Source organism: Zootoca vivipara, chromosome 12 (assembly GCF_965207765.1).
Source record: "Zootoca vivipara chromosome 12, rZooViv2.hap1.1, whole genome shotgun sequence".
In the NCBI taxonomy this organism is placed as follows: domain Eukaryota; kingdom Metazoa; phylum Chordata; class Lepidosauria; order Squamata; family Lacertidae; genus Zootoca; species Zootoca vivipara.
In genome coordinates this window covers 23,288,364-23,312,215 of record NC_142595.1, presented here as the reverse complement: position 1 = coordinate 23,312,215, position 23,852 = coordinate 23,288,364, and the positions used below count along the sequence as shown (strand labels likewise).

Sequence of the window (23,852 nt, the reverse complement as noted above, 5' to 3'; positions counted from 1 at the left end):
TGGGTGGGTGGGAGGTTGAAAGCCCAACTGTGCTATGGTTGTGATCCAGTTCAGGATGCGGGTGGGAGTAGCAGCAGCTATTTTATTTTTTAAAATAAAAATAAGTACACACATGGTGAAATGTGAATGCATTTTTTAAAAAAATAGTTTGGCCTGTTACAAAATAGAGTTTGAAATGTGGCAGCGAGTCCTCAAAGAGTATCTTTCTCACCATGAAAATAATAAATCAGCTGAAATCTGCATACAGCCAAAGCATATGACCCTTGAGGTATTTTTGAGCGAAGGGTAGGACAGGCACCTATTACTATTATTACAAAAGCCATAATGTTCCCAAAGATCTAAGTTAGCTAGAACTCATAATGCTCAGATATGGTACGCCGCAATCATTTTTTCTGACATTCCACTTCACCAAGGAATGTACAACGAGATTCTGCACATGTGCAAAAAGTATGTTTAATGAAATCAAACATTTCACTCAACATCCAAGCAAATCGCACAACCATTGATGGTGGTTTCTGTGCTTTTAATTCAAGTGGTGTTGTTCCTTCCAGTCTTAGACACTAATATTAGCTCAGACAGAAGTTTTCAACATGCCATGCCCCACTGATTTTTTTAAAAAAGGCAAGCTGTGGGGAATGGTGTATTATGGGTCCACAAAACACAATTTAGGGAGATTGCCAAGTGATGAGAATAGCGCAGCTGTATAGTCCCTGGGTTTATCTGACTAGGCAACAGGAAGCGCCTCAAATCTGACTGACCTGCTGCTTAAGCAAAGGACCTTTCTTGGTTTGCTAAATCATCCTTCCTGCCTCTGTTTTCCTGATTTTCCCCCTTATTGTGAAGTAAAAAACTATCACTGTTGATGACATAGCTACACATTCTCCTGGAGACAAGCACAGAGATTGGTATCAAGTGTATTCTGATCCCCACTCCCTGCACAAATGTTCACTGTCTGAGTTTCAGGGTTAAATGCAAATCAGATGCTTTTGCTACTGGAGCTACGGTACATATTTTTATTTTTACTATTAGAGCTGGTACTGAAGCTAGGAAAGAAGATGCATTGGAAATAATTTCTTTTTATGCCAGTTGTTTTCCTTGCTTTGCAAGCCAGGTCTGTATAGAGCTACATGGAGTTTGTTTATTGCTATTTTTAAAGCAAGGAAGATGTTTTAGCTGATACAGATGGAGCTATTTTATAGAATTCCCTGGGACACACAAGTAAAATGTTTGAAATTCATTCCAGTTGCGTAGTTTGGGCTTTCCATACATGTGGATCTTAGGCACCAGATTTTAGACCATTTTTGGCCTCTAACAGCTTGCTTTTTTGCACAATTCTTGCAGGCTCAAAAGGAGGAAGATGGCTGACAAGGTCCTGCCACAGAGGGTAAGTGTTCCTTGTCTGAGAGAGCTCTCAGCCTCATTGAAGGATGCAGGCAGTGGGCACATGTGGTGGAAATGGGTAGAAACAGATTGCAGGGCTCAAGGCCATGCCAACTCTTTCTAGAATAATTATTCGGGTGTGCAGTTTTTTGGAGTGAGCTGTTCCTATGTAGTTGTGCAATGGGAGGATAATAAACCAAATATTTTAGAGGGTGTTGGAAGATTTTGCTGCATATATCACAGCTGTTCCCACTGGGCTGGCCAATCTTTCAAGAATTCCAGTCAATCAGTCCATTATTACAGTTGTTAATCAACTTTAATTTGCAAAGTAATTCACTGACTATCCTCAAAACAACCATAGAAAGTGCAATAGTGACTGTGAGATGGAAGGATATTGACCCTTTGCTAAAGAGGATAAAGCTTTATTCTCCCCTTTTCCAAATGATATGCAGAGCAGGGATAGGTCAGTCTTCGTGCTGGGAATGATGGGGAACATGATACAAATCTTGGATAATTGTACTCATTGAAATTCCCTTTCTGTCTAATTACTCAGAGGCAAAGGATGCTTGTCTTGATAGAGATGGCATTCTGATAGACTCTATCTTCACAGATTCGTGAACTAGTCCCAGAGTCTCAGGCCTACATGGATTTACTGGCCTTTGAGCGCAAGCTGGACCAGACTATTGCCCGCAAGAGGATGGAAATCCAGGAGGCAATCAAGAAACCTTTGACGGTGAGGAGAGATGGAAGGAGACTGAGTTAGTCAAGTCCTTCAGGGATGGAGAAAGCAAAAGGATCAAGTCCTTTGGGGTGTTTCTTGGCAGTCTGAGGCTTCAGTTACAGAAGCAACTTACACTGCCAGCTCAGGTTGCCTTGGGAAGAAGGACCAGACCTGTGGAAAGGAATTGGTGTGTGGTTGAATTGATCCCATTGCTGTCCTTAGTGAATGTTTCTCTCCAAACTTCAGCAAAAGCGGAAGCTTCGCATTTACATCTCCAATACCTTTACGCCTGGCAAGGAAGAATCTGAAGGCAGTGAACGTATAGCTTCATGGGAACTTCGCGTGGAAGGCAAACTCTTAGATGATGTAAGGCTGAAACATCCCTGCTGATAGGTAGCTTTGTGGAAAGTGGCTCATGTAGGCTTCCCTGGGGATTGGTTCAGGGTAAACCCCCTATATCACTCATACATGCACACATGGGCGCACCCAATTATCCCAGCTAACCAGCTCTGCACCCTCAGCTCTTGTCCATACAGGAGAAAACTCATCTTGTGTGTCTTCCCTTCACCTTTGGTGCAAACCAAAGATCTATCTAGTTCAACATCCTGTTTCCCACTGTGACCAACCAGGTGCCTATAGGAAGCGAACAAGCAGACATGAGGGCAATAAAGCTTCTCCTGCTGTTGTTTCTCAGCAGGAGTTTCCTGGAACCTGCCCCCTGCCCAGTCATATTTTTTTTAAAAATTACATCTTTTGTTGACTGTAGTAGCTGATTCCAGGGGCAAGTTACATATTTTTGTTTGATCGTATTTGAGTTCCTTAAGAATTTTTGGGTAGATACTATATGGACCTGATAATTTGCTAATTTTTAATTGTCAATATGACCTGGAACTTCATCTCTTGACACAGTTATTTGTTTTAGCTCTTCCGACTCCCTTCTGGAAAAAGACAGTTTGATGTTTCCTTTTCAACTTGTTAGCACCATAAATCCCCAGAGTTTGGATTGACAAATCTAATTGAAAGGATCCAAATGATCTCATTGCTGAAAAACATAGCAGAAGTCCATTATTTCAGACTCCACAACAATAAGGACTGTTCCTCATTTAACTAGCAACCTTCATGGAATGTAGACTTTATAAAATTCCCGGTCCTTCCAGAGCTTCTTTCTCCCCAGTCTCATAGAAAGGCCCTCATTTTCTTCAGAAAAGCACAGTAACAGTGATGATGTCAGTAGTTGCTGTATCGCTCCTAACATTGCGCAAGATCAATGAAGTCCCTCATTGGCAGAGTTGGCCCCGCTTGTTTGCCCTTCACTTTTAGAGATGTGTTTTTGGCAGCGGTGCTGTCTGTGTGCTTCTGGGAAATGTGGGGCTCAGTTTCTCCTGTGTCTTTCTATCTCAGCCAAGTAAACAGAAGAGGAAGTTCTCATCCTTTTTCAAGAGCTTGGTCATTGAACTGGACAAAGAGCTGTATGGCCCAGACAACCACCTGGTGGAGGTAGGTGACTTGGTGCATGTTTTGTGCTGGGAAATGGGAGGCAGCTCAGAGGAGCGGAAATATACAACTGGGGCTGAGAACAGCGCTGTGACCAAGAGGGATGATTGGCCTCATTTGCAGATGATTGGCCAGGTCCTGAAATCATAATTGCTGGAGAGAACAGTTTCCAAGGAGGGGCCAGATGGTGTTCCTGGATTTGGTTTAAGATGAGCTATGTACTGGCACCATGGGGTTGTATCCAGCTAAGTTCTGTTCCCCCCCCACCAATAACCAGTGTTCATTTCAGTAGAACTTTCCATTGCATACAGAATGCTTCCAATGCTGTCTCGGTTATCTTCACCGCAAACTTGTTTGGTAAACTAGCTTCAGTGCTACCTTGGGAGCTTAATGACTGCATCTCCCATGTCCAAACCCAACTGTTTACTCACTGTCTGTGTGGAGCCCTGTGCTAGTATTCTTAGAGAAGCCTTTGCATATGGTGATCACCACCACTTCACACAACATAGATGCATAATGGCACACTTACTTTAGTTAAAGGTTCCTGAGTGTGTGTGTCTATAAGATTGACATCATGTATACAAATAAAAAAAGAACTTTCCTTTAGCACAGGTGCTATTGAAGTGTCTTCAGTACCTTTTTACGCCATTGCGTACCATTTTAAATACCTTATGGTGTGGGGGTTGGGTTGGATGTTTATTTGGGTTTGGGAACTTGTTTAATTTTGTTACTTTTGTAATTTTTATTTCTTGGTTAGTATTTTATTGTGTTTTTGTGTGTGTTTTATATAGGTTTTAATTTGTTATTAGGGGAAGGGGTCAGGGCTGCCTAGGAGTGGGTCCCAGGCAACAAAATGGCTGGGGCAGGTTCCACAGGGGGGGGGGTGGCACTGGGACAACCAATCTCAGTGATCACGGGTAGAAGGTGGAGTTACGCTAAGACCAGACCATGCTATTACCGAGGAGGCAGGCTCAGTCATTGTCTGAGGACTATCCCTGCCTCCAGGTCTGGCCTTGACCGGATGGATACTGGAATCAGCAAGGGATACCCACATGACCTGAAGGTACTGCTGTGGTCAATGCCAGGTCAATGATTCATAAGACCAGTGCCATCCATGACTTGATCGTGGATGGAGGACTTGACCTGGCATGTGTGACAGAGACCTGGTTGGATGAAGCAGATGGGCCTGTTTTAGCTGCTGCGTGTCCACCAGGTTTCTCTTACGCACAGCAACCCAGGCCTTGTGGGCGGGGAGGGGGGGGTTGCAGTGATTTTTAGGAAGTCACTAGTTTGCACCAGGCGTCCTATTGGGAAGACCCAGTTCTCTGAGTGCATGTTCTGGAAGTTGGGCAATAGGGGCAGTACAGGATTCCTTCTGGTGTACCGACCTCCTCACTGCACCAAGGATTCCCTGCCTGAGCTGCTTCAGGTTGTGGCGGGCGTTCTACTGGGGACACCTAGTTTGGTTGTCCTAGGGATGCCGACATGACCTTACAAGGGGCTGCTCGGAACTTCATGGAAAGCATGGCCTCCATGGGGCTGTCCCTGAATAAGTCTGGCCCAACTCATAGCCGCGGATATGCCTTGGACCTGGTGTTTACCTCTATGGATGTCGGTGATCTGACACTAAGTAAAAGCGAAACTAAAGAAGTGCCATGGTCAGATCACTACCTGGTGCAACTGGACTTCTCCGCGACCCTTCCCCTCTGCAGGGAAGTGGGACCAATTCGGATGGTCCGCCCCCGCCACTTAATGGATCCAAATGGTTTCCAGAGAGTGGTAGAGGATGTTTTATCCCATGTTGATGGCCTTTCAGCTGATTCCCTGGTGGCCCGCTGGAATGTAGAGTTAACCAGGGCTATTGACTGTTTGGCTCCGAAGCGCCCTCTCTGATTGCATGGAGCCCGGACAGCCCCGTGGTTCTCCATGGATCTGCGGGCAATGAAACAATCGCTGAGACGGCTAGAGCGCCGGTAGCGGATAACTCATTCGGAAGCTGACCGAACACGGGTTAGAGCTCAATGTCGAGCCTACCAAGTGGCGGTAGCGACGGCGAAGAAGACTTTCTTCACCGCCTCTATTGCATCTGCAGAAAACAGCAGCAGGAGACTTTTTCAGGTGGTTCGCAGTTTAGTGGAACGACCTGCTCCATTGGGGCCCACTATGGGCCGCATGATCTCCTGCAATGATTTTGCAAAGTTTTTTGCAGATAAAGTCGCTCAGATTCGGGAAGAGGTAGACTCCACCGTGGGAGCAGGGCCGGGGTGGGAGAGTGCTAGAGTCCTGTCTAGTCCAGTTGCATGGGATCAATTCCATTCTGTTACCTCCGAGGATGTGGACAGGCTGCTTGGACGAGTGAAACCAACCACCTGTCTCCTTGATCCTTGCCCATCCTGGCTTATAAAAGCTAGCCGGGAAGGGCTGGGCGATGGGCTTTGCGGGTTGGAGGACTCCCTGGTCCTGAATGGGGCAACTGTGCCCCTGAAGGACCAGGTGCGCAGCCTGGGAGTCATTTTGGACTCACAGCAGTCCATGGAGGCGCAGGTCAATTCTGTGTCCAGGGCAGCTGTCTATTAGCTCCATCTGGTACGCAGGCTGAGACCCTACCTGCCTGCAGACTGTCTCGCCAGAGTGGTACATGCTCTAGTTATCTCCCGCTTGGACTACTGCAATGCGCTCTACGTGGGGCTACCTTTGAAGGTGACCCGGAAACTACAACTAATCCAGAATGCGGCAGCTAGACTGGTGACTGGGAGCGGCCGCCGAGACCACATAACACCGGTCTTGAAAGATCTACATTGGCTCCCAGTACGTTTCCGAGCACAGTTCAAAGTGTTGGTGCTTACCTTTAAAGCCCTAAATGGCCTTGGTCCAGTATACCTGAAGGAGCGTCTCCACCCCCATCATTCTGCCCGGACAGTGAGGTCCAGTACCGAGGGCCTTCTGGTGGTTCCCTCGTTGTGAGAAGCCAAGTTGCCGGGAACCAGGCAGATGGCCTTCTCGGTGGCGGCGCCCACCCTGTGGAACGCCCTCCCATCAGATGTCAAAGAGAAAACAGCTATCAGATTTTTAGAAGACATCTGAAGGCAGCCCTGTTTAGGGAGGCTTTTAATGTTTAATTGATTATTATTATTATTATTGCTAGAACTGCGATATTTGGCAGTCTCAGTGACTTCATTTAAAGTGCTTTTGGATTAATTGAACAGCATTAGAGAGGCTTGCATGGTTCCTTCAGATACCGGGGATGGAGTAAAGGTAGTGGATAAGGCTGGGCTGTTGCCTATCTGTGTTCTGTTGATATTTGAGATGATAGTAGTATAAAGACTTCTGTAACCCCACCTGATTACAAGAGCAAGGGTAAAACATGAAAACCAACCATTAAAATATCAGCTGCTGCGTGGTAAAATGAACCAGTTTGTTCTCCATGTTTGTCTTGCACTATCTCATATGGCTTTTTCCCTCTCAGTGGCACCGGATGGCCACAACCCAAGAGACAGATGGCTTCCAAGTCAAGCGCCCGGGCGATGTCAATGTGAAATGCACCCTTCTGCTCATGCTGGATCATCAGGTAACAGGGAACAAGCGCCAGTAGGTGGTGAGAGCAGGCGAGTTGTAGTGCCCTGAAATTATCAGGTTCCAACCACATTACTTTCATGGCACAATCCAGCTTTGAGATGGGAGGAGATACAGCAGTACTAGATCAGAAGCTTCTTTCTCCATATTTTATTATCACAAATCGTGTGGCTCTACTTCCTCCAGCTATATGTACAGTTGTTCTCCTTCTTGAGGATACCATAGTATTGTGCTGAATTTGGATTCCTACTAATCTCAGTGCTTGTAATTTAAAAAGTAAGTTTCTAACCCAAGTAGGACTATGAAGATACAACTGAGAATGAGAAGGCCCTGGGTTCAGAGGCTGGTTCTCTTGCAGACTTTCTGTTGACTGTAATTCATTTGGAGTATGAAAACAGACTTCCTTTTCATGAACATTTCTGCTTATGGATTAGAACTGGTGGGTGGGGCGGGCGGTTCGGAGGCCTGGCCAGAGTCCGCCTGGGATGCCCACTTGGCTACAGATGGTCTCTCTTGATGGTTATTCAGATGGGTCCCATTAATCATTCCTGATTTGGAGATGCAAGCAGGTTGCCACACTCACATTGGTCTGAGGTTAGAGGGCCCTACTTCAAGTGCATGTTAACCAGGCAATATTGCCCTTGCAGCCTCCTCAGTACAAGCTGGATCCCCGTTTGGCTCGCCTTCTGGGCGTTCACACCCAGACTCGGGCCAGCATCATGCAGGCTCTATGGCTCTACATCAAACACAACAAGCTCCAGGACAGTCATGAACGAGAGTACATCAACTGCAACCGATACTTTCGCCAGGTCAGTAAATACATGGCTTGCCTCCCTGCCCCATCTCTCCTTCCTTCCTTCCCCCCACCCCACCCTTTGTCTCAGGGCTTATTCATGGCATGCTCTCTTGATCCATTCTAGATCTTTGGCTGCATCCGCATGCGATTCTCTGAGATCCCCATGAAGCTGGCAGGGCTCCTGCAACATCCAGATCCCATTGTTATCAACCATGTGATCAGGTAGGGCTGAAACTGAGCAGGTTCAGGGGTGGAAACCTGGGGCTACTTTGAAGTCATCTTATTTTACTTGTCATTTTGTATTATATTTACTGTTTTTAATTAGGTTTTTATAATTTTGGATTACCGAGTAATTTCGTTGTTCCCGCAAGGGGACAATGACAATAAAGATATCTTATCTTATCTACTGATGTTGGTGGCCTGTAACTCCCATCATTCCTGATCGGTGGCCTTGGTGGCTGGGGCTGATGGGAAATGGAGTCCAGCAACACCTATAGGGTTTCAGATCTGAAGAGGCTCCCCATCTGTGCTTGTGATTGGTTGTTATCTCTCTGGAATGCAGCTTCCATCAGAGAGAAAAGGGAGATAGTATAATCTCAATCATAGTAATATGTGGGGGGATCCCACCTCTTCCATGGACAATCATATTTCACCTTGGGACAAGCCATGTGCCTGAGTTCCCATCTGTGAAATGGGAATAATGTTGGCTTGCTTCATAGAACTATTGGAGAAGATAAACAATAAGTATTTATAAAAACTAGTATCAGGGTAAGGTGGAGTATTTCTCCGGGGCTTCTGAAGGAGATGCTGTTGATGTATCCAGGAAGCGATGGCAGCTTCCTGCCACTGGAGCAGCATATATAAATGTGGTTTTTGTGTGTGTGTCAGAACTAGTTTCAAGCCTAAAAAAGATTAGTTCTTCTGTAGTATCCTTTTGAAAAGACTGTGAGGTCCATTTATTTTACTTTCTGAGGCTGATGCGTTTTCCTGCTTATGAAATTTGCTATGATGTGGTTTCATTGTCTGCTTTAATTTCTATATTATAATTCTTCCTTGAGTCTAGGAAAGACAGTATATGGATACTTCAAATAAATGAAAATAATTTTGGCACATATTTGTTTCCTTGGATTCATATATATTTGTGCATCCTAATTTGGGTGTACCCCTGCCAGCCAGATTAGTCTGTTTGTCCTCTGCTGAAGCCCTCAAGGGCAGTTGGGTATGAGTCACTTCCTAACCCTAATGTTTGTGGGGTGCTGGTGAAGGAACAGCTCTTGGGGAGATGTAGATTCTCAGGCTTCATCCCAGCCTCCTGTCCCTACCCACCCCTCCAGTGTGGACCCTAATGACCAGAAGAAGACTGCCTGTTACGACATTGATGTGGAAGTGGATGACCCCTTGAAGGCCCAAATGAGCAACTTCTTGGCCTCCACTACCAACCAGCAGGAAATTGCCTCCCTGGATGTCAAGGTAGGTCCCTGGTGACCATTGGGGCAGGAAGCAGAATCAAGCATACCACCTTCCATACTTTGGGGGTGCTTTGATGCTCGCCTTTCCCTGCAGGGGCACCCAGCTTATCCCAAAAATATAAGCAGGAGATGACTACCTGCTTTCAAAGTAGTGCAGCATTTACCCATCCAACCTGGCTTTGGCAATCTAAAATTTTGTATTAATTTCAAATTCTGTACTTGCAATAAGCAGTGCAAGTAAAGCAAGGTTGTGCAAGCCGTCCCATTTTCATTGAGTAGGCTGCATGTCTTGTTTTTCTTCATATTGAAGTAGTTTTGTATAATCTGAAATTCTGAATTAATTTCTTTTTGGAATTAGAAAAGCATTGACTACGTTAAACAGCAGATGGGTAGGATTTGGTCTCTTAAGAGCAGGGGGAATGGGGAGGAACGAGTTGGCATGCTGTGAAAAAACTGGCATCTGGAGAGTTGGAAGTCTAGGCAGATGGCTGGCTCTCTTCTTGCTGTCTGTAAACAGGTGGGCTAGGAATCTGCATGGCAAGCAACAGAACCCATGACAGATTGGATTCAGAGTGTTCAGAACATGGGGTTGATTTTGGGAGTGGAATTTAAACAAGGTTTCTAGCTTTTATGATTGTGGAGAAGCAAAGGTGACAAGAGCGGGGCTCTAACAAACAGACCAATGACGGCAGCAGAACATCTCACCTCCGAGACCATCCAGTCCTTACTCTATACATTTTTCCCCTGTATCTTGCTCTCTTCCTCCCACCTTTTTCCTACTTTCTCCCGTCTGCAAAATTATGCAAACCCATTGCGTAATCAATGCTGACTAGGGACCCAGGTGGCTCTGTGGGTTAAACCACTGAGCCTAGGGCTTGCTGATCAGAAGGTCAGCGGTTTGAATCCCTGTGGTGGGGTGAGCTCCCGTTGCTCGGTCCCAGCTCCTGCCAACCTAGCAGTTCAAAAGCACATCAAAATGCAAGTAGATAAATAGGAACCGCTACAACGGGAAGGTAAACAGCGTTTCCGTGTGCTGCTCTGGTTCGCCAGAAGTGGCTTTGTCATGCTGGCCACATGACCTGGAAACTATACACTGGCTCCCTCGGCCAATAATGCGAGATGAGCGTGCAACTCCAGAGTCGGTCACGACTGGACCTAATGGTCAGGGGTCCCTTTACCTTAAGCATGCTAACCTAATTTGCATAAGTATTATACTGCAAAATAAAAATAGCAGGGATCCTCGTTCTAGAACTCTGGTTGTATAGCTTGCTCTAGCCGAAGGGGCTAGTACAAATTAGTGAACGCACATAGACCTGGGGGTGGGGAGAGACTGTGCCTGAAGGGCTGGCTATTATGGAGGAACAAAGAAAGGAGGGCAGGCTTGAGAGGAAGTTAAACGATATAGAAAACTAGGCACTTACCGGTAATCTTTCCAATACTTTGTGTCTATATCTGATACTCCTTTCTCCTTAGGTCTTCCTTCCCTACCCCAAATTGTCAGGCAACATGAAGCCATTGCATTATGGTGGGAAGTGCTTCCATGCTTTCCATTACTCTTATCTTCAAATGTCATACTTCTGTCTCTACTGGTTTCTTCCCTGTCGCTCTGTGACCTGCAGGCCCCTGAATCAGTAGTCAGGACTTATTCCGGCTTATTCAGTTTGGGGAGCACTTCCTTTCCTTCATCAAAACCCCCTATATCCTTTATTCACATTTAGATCCATGAAACCATTGAGTCGATCAACCAGCTGAAGACACAGCGAGATTTTATGCTGAGTTTCAGCAACAATCCCCAGGACTTCATCCAGGAGTGGATCAGATCTCAGCAGAGGGACTTGAAGGTAAATTTAGGGACCAGGCTCTGATGAAACCAGGTAGGGGTGTGCAAAAGGACTACCAGCACAACCCTATGCATGTCTGCCCAGCAGGAAATCCCAGTGAGCTTACCCCCAGGGATGTGTGTGTATAGGATTATAGCGTAAGGGTATGCATGGTAGTGCTGGGGGTCCTCTTGCATGACACACCTTCTGTGCTACAGCTTCTATAGCAGGGGCCAGCAAATTTTACAGCAAGGGGCCAGTCCACGGTCCCTCAGACCTTGTGGGGGGGGGCGGACTATATTTTGGAAAAAAAATATGAATTCCTATGCCCCACAAATAACCCAGAGATGCATTTTAAATAAAAGGACACATTCTACTCATGTAAAAACATGCCGATTCCCGGATCATCCACGGGCTGGAGTGAGAAGGCAATGCTGGGCCTTAGTTGCCTACCCATGTTCTACAGCAGGGGTAGGCAACCTAAGGCCCGGGGGTCGGATGTGGCCCAATCGCCTTCTCACTTCGGCCCATGGACGGTCCGGAAATCAGCGTGTTTTTACATGAGTAGAATGTTTGCTTTTATTTAAAATGCATCTATGGGCTATTTGTGGAGCATAGGAATTTGTTCAATTTCCCCCAAAAAATATAGTCTGGCCCCCCACAAGGTCTGAGGGAAGGTGGACCGGCCCACAGCTGGAAAAGGTTGCTGACCCCTGTTCTACAGCTTCACATGCTCCCAGACCACCCAGAATCATCATTCATTTATTCGCATCTTGCTTTTCCACAAAATTGTTCCCAAGGCATCTCATGACATAACAAATGAAGAGCAATAAATATAATTCAGATATGAACATATAATCAGTGTTAATATGTAAGCACACTAATCCATGGAACAGGGAAAAAAATGACCAAATGCAACAGCAAAAGTAAACACAAGAGCAAATAAAGCCTAGCACAGAAATAAAAATAGCACAAATGCAAGGCCAAAGATCTCTCTGTTTCAAAAAAGCAACACTGGGTTCCCATTAACTTACATTGATTTGCAGCCACACTTCCCACTTCTGACCCTTGTAGGACAAGACAGTGGGAATGCCCAGACCTTTGATGTTAAGTCTCTCTCCATGCTCAGCCCAATTCCCTATATGTAAGCCATGTCTAACATTTTCCCTGCCTTTTGTCCACCTAGTCTATCCCTTCCTCCTTTGCCACTTAAAAGAATTCAGGAACGTTTTGATCCTTGGAGACTGGCAGAAATGTGCAAAATCATTGCTGTATTCCAGCTGGAGATGTGGTATTTTGAAAAGGTGTGAGAGTGCCAAACAGATGAAACTAAGAGAGATACCAGTGCCATGTTTGTGAGCATCTCATTGGCATCTGTTGCTGGGTTATGGTGACACTCAACAAGGCAGTTTTAATAAGCTTGCTGCGGTCTCCGTTTTGAAACTATGAACATTGGCAGCACAGGAAGTAGCTTCCCCTTCCCCCCCCTTTTGTTCTAGATCATCACCGACGTGGTTGGGAACCCTGAAGAGGAGAGGCGTGCGGAGTTCTACCAACAACCGTGGATGCAGGAGGCTGTTGGGAGACACATCTTTGCCAAGGTTTGGAGAGGCAAACACCTGCAAAGTGTTTATATGGCATTCCCTATTATTTAAAGTCATGCGGCGTCTTCTCAACCTGGACTTGGCCATGGAGGGAGGATGTTATTTTCAGTCCAGCACACCCCCACACCCCAATAATCACCTTTCTGGCTTTGTTTTTGCCCCTTCCCTGGATTCCTTTTGTACTGCTGCTTAACAGCTGATCCCAGCAAGTGATCTACAGCCTACACTTGCTCAATTCTTCTCCCATTTACTTTCCTCACTGATTGTACACCTGAGAATCAGGCTCTTGCCCTTGGAGAGCAAGGAAGGCCTTACTATGCTTCTGCTATGGGAAGCAAAACGTACCTATGCCTGGCTGTGCTTATTTGCTCCTGCTCATCACTGTGACCTTGTATCTTCCAGGTTCAGCAGCGCAGACAAGAACTGGAACAAGTGCTTGGCGTTCGCCTTACCTAGCGCTGCCACCTTCAGCATCCCTTCTGCACCTTGTGGTACTTTGGAATGGACCAGCAGCCAGGCAATGCTTGTCCAAAATCCTCTGCCTCTATCAGGGCTGGGGGAGTTCTGCCCCCATTGTCTCATTTGGGGATGGGGAGGAGCTTATTCAGTATCCACCTGGGGATTATACAAAGCTTAAAACCTCCTTTAGAGAGAAGTGAGCTCCTCTCCTTCCTCAGACCCCCTCCTTACCCTTCCTATGCGCTTTGCCTCTGGGACACTGGGAATTTTTGAGTTGCCTTCTACCTCTTAGCTGAGTCTCAGCAGCCTCCCTTGCAATGTTGGGTGGCTGCCACTGCTGCTCAATTGTTAACCAAAGCTTCATCCATTCCAAACTGTCAGCCTTGCTTGCTGGCATTTAGTCTTTGCACTATCTCTTTTTTGGGAGCAGGTTTGGTTTTTTTGTAACGGGAAGTTTGTTGTTAATATGTATTGGTGCCCTCCCTCCCTCTGAAACCGCATGGTTCTGAAGATGGGTTTGTTTGTTTCGCTGTTCTGTTAATGACAATCAGTTGATATTTCTTCCATGGTTCTCCAGCACGAAGTTTAAAAAGTGAATAGTGGAGATCTGTTCCTCTCTGGTCAGGCCACATGTACTGCAGGAAACATTTGAGGCCGCCAGCCAAGGAGATTTGCTTGAGCCTTCTTGCTGCCACCCCACCCCACCCCAAGTGCCTTCAGTCCCCAAGCTCCTGGCCCCTCGGCACTTAAATCTAGAATATATCCTCCTTGCTTTCTGGTCCTCCTCTTGAGATGTAGTTGGCCAAGTAGGAGCTGACGGGATGTTCACTCACTATGAACAAGAATGTTACCAGTTTCTATGTTGAATGTTTTCTAATAAAAGTAACTTTTAAGCAGCAGCTCGAATTAAGCTTGCCCGATTTCTCTTCTGCCCTACAAAAGGAGGCTGCTCTCGAGCAGATGTAACTTTCAGCAGTAGCAGGATGAGGGAACTGTGATTCACCAGGCGTTGGGCTACAGTGCCCATCATCTCTGGCCATGATGGTTAGGGCTGATGCGAATTAGGACGCCAGTGATATCCAGTAGGCCACAGCTGCCACATCCTTGCTTTGCTTTCAAGGTTCACTGCCATGCTATAAGTCAGACACAAGTTATAAGCTCTTACACTCAAGGTCCAGTTGAACAAGTATTACATGGAATACCAAATTCATTGTGAGAATCTCTACAAAGCAGACAAGTTCTGTCTACCACAGTGATGATTTTTTCCGTAATTTGAAAATTTCAGACAACCAGTTCTTTGGAGTAGGTCCTCCAGCTAATTGCTGCACCCCTGCCACCTTTCTGCGCTCTGGCTTTTGAAGGTGGAAGACTGGAGAAAAGGAGGCCTGCTGTCTCACAACAAGCTGCTACTTTAAATTTGCCCACTTTGAAGCACTTGGGAACCTAGTATGCATTACTTTTTTCCAATATTTCTTTTACGCAGCTTCACTTTAGCACTCAAAATCTAGCTACTGAATGTCATTTCTTTTTAGCTGTATAGCAGCCTTGTACTGGTAGCCTGTGGTGCTCCAGATGTTGGACTCCTCCTTTTGAGACATGCTGGCAGGAGCCAATGAGAACTGCCACTCAACATCTGGAAGGGGAAATGACACCGAATTATAGAAATGTGTGATCTGAGTAACAGCCCAAGGCCAGCAATTTTAATCAATTCACTTTAAAATATCTCCTGATCAGTTTCTAGTTGAGTGCTCCAAAAACAGGCTTCCTTAACAAGAATATTGTTTCGTACAGATCATGATAAATCATAATCTCTCAGCGGTTCTTTTTTCATACCAACCCTATAAGGGTTCTAGGACAGAGAATTGTTATTTGATGGGTCAAAAGACTCACAAGCCCACTCATCATGATTTGAGGAAAAGATACACTGGGAAATACCAACACTTAAGGTGTTTAACATGGCAGTAAATTAAGAATGGCCTTAAAGAGGCTTTTTCAAATATAGCTATTTGACCTTGGGCCTTAACAGTGCTTCAACATGTTACCTTCCTACAGTCAGCGGAGTTAAATCTATTGTACCAAAAGATAAGTCTTTGCTATTCATTCATGGCTCTGGGAGCTAATTTTCCGGAGAACTGGAGGAATAGATAAGTCTTTAAGCACAAATTTCTGTGCTTTCTTCTCCTTCCTCTATTTACAAGCACAACTGTTAACATTAAGTTTTATTAAGAGGGGGGAAGGACATTGGGGTGTAAAGATTACAGTGGAGAATGAAGTCTGAATTCACTTGCTTGAGTAGGGCAGCAACTTATTTCCACAGCTTCTTGATAGACATATTCTTCTCACTGTCTTTTTGCATAACCTGTCAAAGAGAAAGAACATTAGAAATAAAGGCAAAAAGGCCAGTAGCAGAGATCAAACTTTCGAGCAGTTAAATGGCTACCTGAATTCTACACAATTTAGTAACTTTTTTGTATACTGTACTACCTGTTGGACAAGATGAAGTCTCAGCTCTAATCCCACCCTGACTATATGCATTAAACTCTCACTATTCCTTCCATATCCCTCCCACAACAAAAATGGATGTGGGCTTTTTTCTTTGTATAATGTCTACCCTGCCCTGGAACAAACCACATAGGCTTTCTCTGTAAAAGTACAGTGGTACTAACAACTTAATTCGTTCTGGAGGTCCATTCTTAACCTGAAACTGTTCTTAACCTGAAGCACCACTTTAGCTAATGGGGCCTCCTGCTGCCGCCGTAGCACGATTTCTGTTCTCATCCTGAAGCAAAGTTCTTAACCTGAGGTACTATTTCTGGGTTAGCGGAGTTTGTAACCTGAAGTGTTTGTAACCCGAGGTACCACTGTACAGCCTTAATGTAACAAGTGACTAAATTATAAGGTCCCCACTATTGCCTATGCCTTTATTTAATCTCTGCAGCACCTTAGGACCTGCAAGCAAGCTCTGACACAAACACCGATGACAAGAGCAACAAAATGCAAATCGCCTACATCTTGGGCTCTTTCCAGTCTTCCCCACCCCGAAATAATAGCCTTTCCCTCATACCCACTACCCACAATACCTTTGCTACAGCCATCTCGAAGTCTTCTTGAGTTACGTGTACCCGCCTCTCCCTCAACGCGTACATTCCAGCTTCTGTGCACACGCCCTGCAAAAGAGATCTGTAAGGGACCCACCTGAGCTGCCCCACACAAATGCCAAGAGAATATACAGCTCAGGTAGGCTTGCATCTGTCCCACCCAAGGATAACAAAATGATCGCTGTCAAAGTGGATGTGTTTGAGATTAGTACATATGACTAGGTAATGAACCCCTCCACTGATGGAAAATGGTTGGTCAGGACAACCCAAGAGTATCAAAACAGTATTTGAATGTGTGGGTGCAAACACCACCACAAGAGAGACCAAAATCCGAGATTTTTAAAATCTTTGTCTGAAGTCCCTTCTACTCACTGATGCAAACATACAAGCCTCAGAAAGTGTTACCAAGAATTTCTAGCAGGCCTTGATAATCAAATGATCCATAATGCTGCATGTGGTAGTCAGAGAAGGGGTGCCAAACTTGGGTAGAAGAATTCTCAGATGCAAACTTGCTATTTTACCTTGACCTCAGCTCCTGAAGCCCCTGGCATCAGCTCTGCAATTTTCCGCAAATTAATTCCCCGTGTCAGGTTCATCTTGCGAGAGTGGATCTTCAAGATGTCAAGTCGAGCCTGTGGAGTGACAGGAAGGAGAGGAAGCAGCAGTTAAATGACAATGCAGTTTGGCAAACAGGGACACTGGCTGCCAGGGTAGGAGAAGCTATTCAGGGAAAGCCTACTACATGGATAAATACAGCGGCTGTCTCCCACCAAGTCTCCATTACCTCTTCATTTGGTGGTGGGAATTCAATTTTTCTGTCGATACGCCCAGGACGAAGCAGGGCTGAATCCAAGATGTCTATGCGGTTGGTCGCCATGATGACCTAAACAGGAAATAAATAGCATTTCACTAGAACAGGAAATAAATAGCATTTCACTAGAAGCCTATATGCAGTGTTTTGGCTAATAGATACCAGCAGATGCTACATCTATCCCCGCTTCCCATCAACAGACCACAGTAAACGTTCTTCCCCAAGCCACCTATTACTTCTCTTCCTCCTGCAGCTGGAATCCTCTCTGCCGCCTCCTCCATTTCAGCCCCTCTATAGTTATGTACATACGGTTGGTAGCAAGGTTTCATAGCCTTAAGTGCAATCTAGGTTCAAATTATGTATTTCTTTTAAAAACAATATGCCAAGAAGAGCAACATTCTTCAAACTCCCATCAATTATACAAACTACGTTCCTGTGCATAATCCACGGAATGAGGGGAAAGTGTGGATTCTGTTCCTTTCACAACATACCTTGATGTTCTTGGTGGCCTCAAAACCATCCAGCTGGTTGAGCAGTTCTAACATGGTGCGCTGAACCTCGCTGTCGCCACCAGAGCCACCCTCCAGGCGGGAGGAGCCAATGGAATCAATCTCGTCCATGAAGATAATGGAGGGAGCGTGCTCCCGGGCCATGACAAAGAGCTCACGCACCATCCGTGCCCCTGCCACCAGGAAACAAGCCAAGATCCTTTAGCAATTACTGCAGTGCCCCCAAGAGCTAGATGAGCTCTTCCCTCAAACATACAGCCCTATCTAAAAATGCTCCCTTACCCCTCTATCAAACACGAACCATACCGCCAGCCCTATTTCAGAGCCTAGTTGCATTTTAAAGAGATGGGTACAATAGTGCTCAATCAGCAGGCATGCCCTGTAAAAATTATGACAAAGGGGCAACTTGATCACAGAACTGGAATCTTGTGACCAATTCTGTGCTTGGAGGACTGCAGAACTCCCCCTTTTCAGGATCTGGGAAATTGTAAACAGTCTTTTTCAAGTCATCTGCCAAACTGTACAGGCAGCTACCTTTTTCTAGTGGGAAAAAGAATACATGGATCCCCAGGTACGGTCTGAGGCACATGAGCTGCCACCTTACTGAAGCTAAGGAGGGCTGGGTCTCGTCAGTGCCTGAATGGATCGGTCTCCTGAGAATAACATGCACGTTGCCTAATAAGGTTTGAATGGAATGCCATGGAGAGATGGACTGGGAAGTCATAAGAGAAGTGACTTGTAATGGTTAATGTTTCATATATGTACAGTGGAACCTCGGTTTTCGAACGTAATCTGTTCTGGAAGACCATTCGACTTCCGAAACATTCAAAAACTGAAAGCGGAAGCCTCAATACAGTAAGGAAACTCAAAACGGAAGCCGCGTGGCACGTTCATTTGGAAACTGAAACAGCTATTTCCAGGTTTTCGGTGTTTGAAAGCTGCAACGTTCCGACTTCTGAGATGCTCGAAAACAGAGGTTCCATTTGTGAGAAATGTATTTTTTTTAAAAAAATTAAGCACAATGCCTTAAATTCCAGGATAGAATAAGGGAAGGATATAAATGTGATGATAAAACTTTCTCCCATCCACCTTACTCACCTTCTCCAATGAACTTCTGCACAAGCTCAGAGCCAGAGACACGGATGAACGTGCAATCAGTGTGATGAGCCACTGCTCGGGCCAGCAAAGTTTTCCCAGTCCCAGGAGGTCCATACAGCAGCACACCCTGCAATAAGTGTAACATGAGATTTGTATGGAGAGGGAACTAAACCTATTTAGTGGAGAGGAAGAGAAAGGAACTCATGGCAGCACAGCACGTCCGACAGCCTCTCTTGCAGACTGTCTAGTACCTTGATGGTGCCAGTTGGGGCAATGAAACAAAAAGTGTAGAAAATTTGCATCCCTTTGCGGGCTTTTAATACAGAGACCTGCTGCTTTCTACCCACCCTCCGTTTGTTGTGGGCATGGAGTCCCAGGAATCTGCCTTATACCAAGACACCCTTGGTCTGCCTAGCCCTGAACATTAGTTGTTTTCTATTCTGAGACAGGCTATTTCCCTTGAACTGGAGATGCCAGGGGCTGAACCTTGGCCTTCTGAGTCAAGGCATGTGCTATATGCCCTCGTACCTTTCAGATGCATCCCTCCCTAAAGAAGGCCCAGGAAATGGGGGCGACGGCAAGCTTCTCTTCATGTGGGATGAGTATTTCAATACTTATTTGTAGTTAATGTCAAATGTGAGTAATCATCTATCCAGTTATCTAAAGTGTGGTCTAGTGAGAAAGCGAGGCACGATATGGTGGGGACACCGCACATTTTTTCACTTGCCTTGGGTTGAGCAATGCCCAAAGCTTCAAAAAGCTCTGGATGCTTGACGGGCAGCTCAATCACTTCCTTGATCTCTTTGATCTGCTTGTCAAGGCCGCCAATCATCTCATAAGTAGAGTCTGGCACTTTCTCCACCATCATCAATGAGACCAGGGGGTCCACCTTGTTTGGCAAGATCTTGTGGAGTGTGTAGCTGTCATTCCGTAAGGCAACACGGCAGTTCGGGGTTACCTGCATGGTATAGAGGTATGTGAGATGCATGTTCCACCCTGGGTTTCCCAGGGGGAATTTAAAAGATAAGGCAAACCCAGACACAGGAAAGAAAGCAGCACACATATTCCCATGTCTGTGGAATACCAGACATGGCCCAGCAAATACTCACATCATTGATGTCTATGTTTTTATCCACGTCAACAACAAACTTGCCTTCTGGATGAACCTGGAATAGAGGGCCAGTTATTACCGTAAGAATCAAACACTTGCAGCATCAATGGCAAAACAAGTCAAGCCAAAGAAATCAACAGTCAACATGGCTCACAGGAAAAATATACCCACTTCCACCCATTTGGCAAAACATTTCTAGCTTACAGTGCAAAGCAACTTGAAGATATTATTGAGGAAGATTACTATTGTTAAAAACATAAAAAAGAGTTTTGGAAGCCACACAGGATTCATTAAGCACCTAGATATTGAATCATTTTTGCTACTTCTGTCCAGAAACAGCAAAGTAACAAGAGAATGAGTTGTGAACCCAGGTTAAAATTCTCACCTCTACCATGAAGTAATTAGGGGCCTCAGACATGCCACTGCCTTCCAATTTCAACCTTATGGAGCTGTCCTTTTCATGCTGCTCTTCCTCCAAGGATCTCAGAGCAGCATACATGCATCTCTTCTCAACCCCCATTTTCTGCTCACAAACTTGTGGGGCAGAGGCTCGGGTGAGAGATGAACTTCACAGCCAGGTTGATATTTGAACCAATGCTCTTCCCAGTCCTAGTTTTAACACTGTGCTTTGAATATTGAAAAGTGCTGTTTAAATGCCAACAGTTATTATTCCCAACTCATAGCCTGTTTGAAGGATAACCCCCCTCCACGCACAGAGATGTACATATCTGATACACACATTCAGGGAATGACCATACCTTGACAAGCACTTTCTTCTTGTCCATAGCCCTCACCACTTCACCCACGTAGGAACCTTGTTCCTGCAGAAGTTGCAACTCCTCGCGAAGCAGGCGCACTAGGGTGGTCAGAGAAAACAAAACAGCATTAGCACCAGTGGAGAGGAAGTCTCCCAATTCAGCATCATCTTGGACAACTCAGGGACTGCCCCTCCCTAGAGAGGCAACATTTCCAGAAGCAAGGGAGGAAACATTTCTCGGAGGGTTTTTTCCCCCATAAAAATAAGGGAAATAAGAAAATAAGTAGCATATCTATTTCAGAACAGTTCAAAAGTTTAGCTTAAGGAAACAAAATGCTTTATGTACAACCTAGGACACAAAACTTTGCTGCTTTCTATTTTGATTAGATTTAAAAGTACAGTGGTACCTCGACTTACGAACGACTCGACAACCGAATTTTTCGACTTACGAATGGGGGTAATGGCCGCGCGCTTATGAATGTCTCGACATCTGGGGGGAAAACTGCGGTGGTTTTAGATAGGGATTTTCCGACTTACAAATTTTTAGATAGGGTTGCTTCGACTTACACATTTTTCCGTTTCCAATGCATTCCTATGGGAAATCGAGTTTCCAATGGCGTTTTTCAACTTACGAATTTTTCAACTTACGAAGGTGCCTTCGGAACGGATTAAATTCGTAAGTCGAGGCACCACTGTATTTACATCTCAAGTTATAAATATACTCAGTGTTTGATATTTTACTTATGAGATTACATAAAGTGAGCACAGATTCTTAACATAAAAGCATTAGACTTTATAAAAATATAATCAGTAACGCAAAGTTGCTTCAAATTAAGGTAGCAAACATATACAGGTTTTTGCCAGCGAGGAAAATGTGGGTGCAGGATAGAAACAGAATTTAAAAACAAAAGCCATCAAACCTCTCCCAAAACACAAAAGCAACACTGCAGAGAGCTGAACAATCCCCAACTTACCCTTGGCATTGAGTTCATTCCGCTGTGCCTGCAGCCGTCTGAGATTCTGGCTCTTATCGTTGACTATCAACTTGAAGAAGAAAAGGAGAAAGATGACACCTCACCCCAAAATAGCATAGTGCCCCATCAACTAAAGGTATTTGCTCCCCCTATGCCAGCCACCAGATAATTATTCTCACAGAGATACGAGTTGGGGCACTCTGGCTACTAGCTGGCAAACAAGGGTTGATTGGTAATTGCATTCTCTTTTCCTAAGGAGTGGAAAAGCAGCTACCGTAGCTCCAAACAGGATGTAAACACCAGAGGCATGTGGTGGTTAGAGTGTTGGATTAAGGTCAAGGAGACTCAGGCTCAACCCCTCACTCTCCAAGTAAGCTTTGGTAGTTACTGTCTCAGCTTGCCTACCTCACAGGGCAGGAGTGGGGGGGGGGGGAGAGAAGGATCACCATGTAAACTGCCTTAAGCTCCTTGGAGGAAAGGTGTGAGATAAAGGTAGCAAATACACAACTCTCTCCCCCCCCCCCACAGTATTGTCAAAGAGATCTCTCTTTTCCTTCCAAACACCTTCCTTTATGTGTCAAGTCTTGTCTTTTACAGTAAAGATACAGGCATACTCTGTGTGTGTGGAAAGATATTTGAAAACACACACATACGCAAACCACATTACAGAATGCATGCCTATCTTCATCCATTAATTATAAACCTGAGAGGAGGACCTATATCTTGCGCTGATCTTTTCAATAGTCCTTAACATAGGCACTATAGAAATAAAAAAGCAAGCCAATAAAGAGACTGGAGATCATCTAAAGATCCACTAGCCATAGGATCCCCCCACATGTTAAAACAACTTTAACTACCTGTAGGTATGAAAGTTGTGTTGTCTGCCTTTGAGAAAGGATTTAGAAAGTAAAGACTTATATTTATCCTCCCACTCCAGGAAACAAAAATATCTCACCTGTAGCTCTTCAATCTTGGAGAGGTAATACTGACGTAGCCCAGTCCCACCTTTGCCTTCATCCAACTCCATCTGCACGAAAGATTTGGGACAGCAAAGAGAAGAAGACAGATAAGCTCAAGGACAAGAGGCACAGCTCACCACCCACCCAAGTTAAATTACAGCCCACTACCCAAACCATGAATTGTCACCCCTACCTTACAACTTGCTGTTTCACTCCTCTCCCCAGCCCCAAAGCTAATGCACCCTTTAACTGTTTAAAATAGGCAGTAACACCCTCTCCAACACCTAGAAGTGACAGCTAGCAAGAACGGGCCTTTTCTGTGATGGCTCCCCGTTTGTGGAATGCCCTCCTCGGACAGTCCTGCCTGGTGCCATTGCTACATATCTTTAGGTGTCAGGCAAAAAAACATCCCTCTAGTCTACACCAAAGGCCTTTAGGGCTGGTTAAACAATCTATGGGCTTTAAAAATGTATTTGTGGGAGGGGGAACTATGGGCGGCAGTCCTCTTGATGTTTTATTGCGCTATACGTTTTGTGTCTTCATCTTGCATGAAAACACCCTGCGATCTTCACGCAAAGAGGGTGGTACGTACATTTAATAAATACCCAAATCACTACTAGTACTGGTAACCTTTCACATGGCATTACAAGCCATCTCTCCACATTACGTGGACCCTCCCATATTTTCATTTTAAGGTAGGCAAAGGAGGACACACCCTCCCCACATTATAACTGTGAACCGCCCCGAGACCCCCGGGTATAGGGCGGTATATAAATTCAATTAATAACAATAAACATAATAATAAGGCAGCTGAATAGCAACTACACCCACCCAGATTGGCTTCATAGCACCAAGCGCCTCTTTCGGATCAGGATCCCTTTAAAGTCAGGCCACCTCCTTCCCCTGTTGCCCCGCCAACATCGCCGTCACTTTCGCCGTTAATTTGAATCCACACACAAATGAACTTCCTCCTCTCCCCGTTTATACCCCCCCCATTTTTAACGAAAACCTATCCGCCATCCCTTTCCCCTTTAGCCAGGCAAGTGGCAAACGGACCTCCCTTATCTCTCGCCCACTTTTACAAACAAGACACCCCCGTGAGAACAGCCGCCGGTTTAGTGGGGTGAGAGAAAGCGGAGGCCGGAGTGACTCAGCACTCGCGGGAACCCGCTTACCTGCTCTGGCCCTTCAACCGCCATTTTCCCCCTCGCCGGTATCC

General features: G+C 45.4%; 2 protein-coding genes across 4 annotated transcripts in view; one reads left to right on the top strand and one right to left on the bottom strand.

Annotated features, from left to right (window-relative positions):
* Positions 1–14,215, top strand: part of SMARCD2 (SWI/SNF related BAF chromatin remodeling complex subunit D2) — a 36,169-nt gene extending 21,954 nt beyond the window's left edge. The window contains exons 3-13 of one of the 2 annotated variants that reach the window (XM_035136178.3): positions 1,342–1,384; positions 1,991–2,113; positions 2,348–2,467; positions 3,503–3,598; positions 7,062–7,163; positions 7,816–7,977; positions 8,089–8,186; positions 9,299–9,434; positions 11,152–11,274; positions 12,753–12,854; positions 13,260–14,215. In XM_035136178.3, coding sequence (XP_034992069.1) covers positions 1,342–1,384; positions 1,991–2,113; positions 2,348–2,467; positions 3,503–3,598; positions 7,062–7,163; positions 7,816–7,977; positions 8,089–8,186; positions 9,299–9,434; positions 11,152–11,274; positions 12,753–12,854; positions 13,260–13,313 — 1,159 coding nt within the window. In that variant the 3' untranslated portion in view covers positions 13,314–14,215. Of the gene's footprint in view, positions 1–1,341; positions 1,385–1,990; positions 2,114–2,347; positions 2,468–3,502; positions 3,599–7,061; positions 7,164–7,815; positions 7,978–8,088; positions 8,187–9,229; positions 9,435–11,151; positions 11,275–12,752; positions 12,855–13,259 lie in introns of both variants that reach the window. The other variant, XM_035136177.3, reaches the window with a different exon arrangement.
* Positions 14,216–15,520: 1,305 nt separating this feature from the next.
* On the bottom strand, positions 15,521–23,848 carry PSMC5 (proteasome 26S subunit, ATPase 5). Of its 2 annotated transcripts, none has more exons than XM_035136181.3 (12): positions 23,465–23,848; positions 22,630–22,701; positions 21,675–21,744; positions 20,702–20,799; positions 19,942–19,998; positions 19,560–19,790; positions 18,833–18,959; positions 17,717–17,907; positions 17,199–17,297; positions 16,936–17,046; positions 16,397–16,483; positions 15,521–15,675 (listed from the first exon to the last, which is right to left on the bottom strand). In XM_035136181.3, the coding sequence occupies exons 1-12, from the start codon at positions 23,477–23,479 to the stop codon at positions 15,622–15,624; spliced, it is 1,212 nt and encodes a 403-aa protein (XP_034992072.1). In that variant the 5' UTR covers positions 23,480–23,848; the 3' UTR covers positions 15,521–15,621. The 2 variants fall into 2 exon arrangements, with proteins under 2 accessions (XP_034992072.1, XP_034992070.2); XM_035136179.3 differs by having other exon boundaries at positions 23,809–23,848.
* Positions 23,849–23,852: the final 4 nt, after the last annotated feature.

Excerpts from the sequence above, each read along its gene's own strand:
- PSMC5 (XM_035136179.3), bottom strand. The coding sequence starts at position 23,832 with ATGGCGGTTGAAGGGCCAGAGCAG. Across the intron at positions 20,800-21,674 it reads GAATGAACTCAATGCCAAGG|TGCGCCTGCTTCGCGAGGAG; the intron begins GTAAGTTGGGGA and ends TGACCACCCTAG. Across the intron at positions 19,791-19,941 it reads AAAACATAGACATCAATGAT|GTAACCCCGAACTGCCGTGT; the intron begins GTGAGTATTTGC and ends TATACCATGCAG.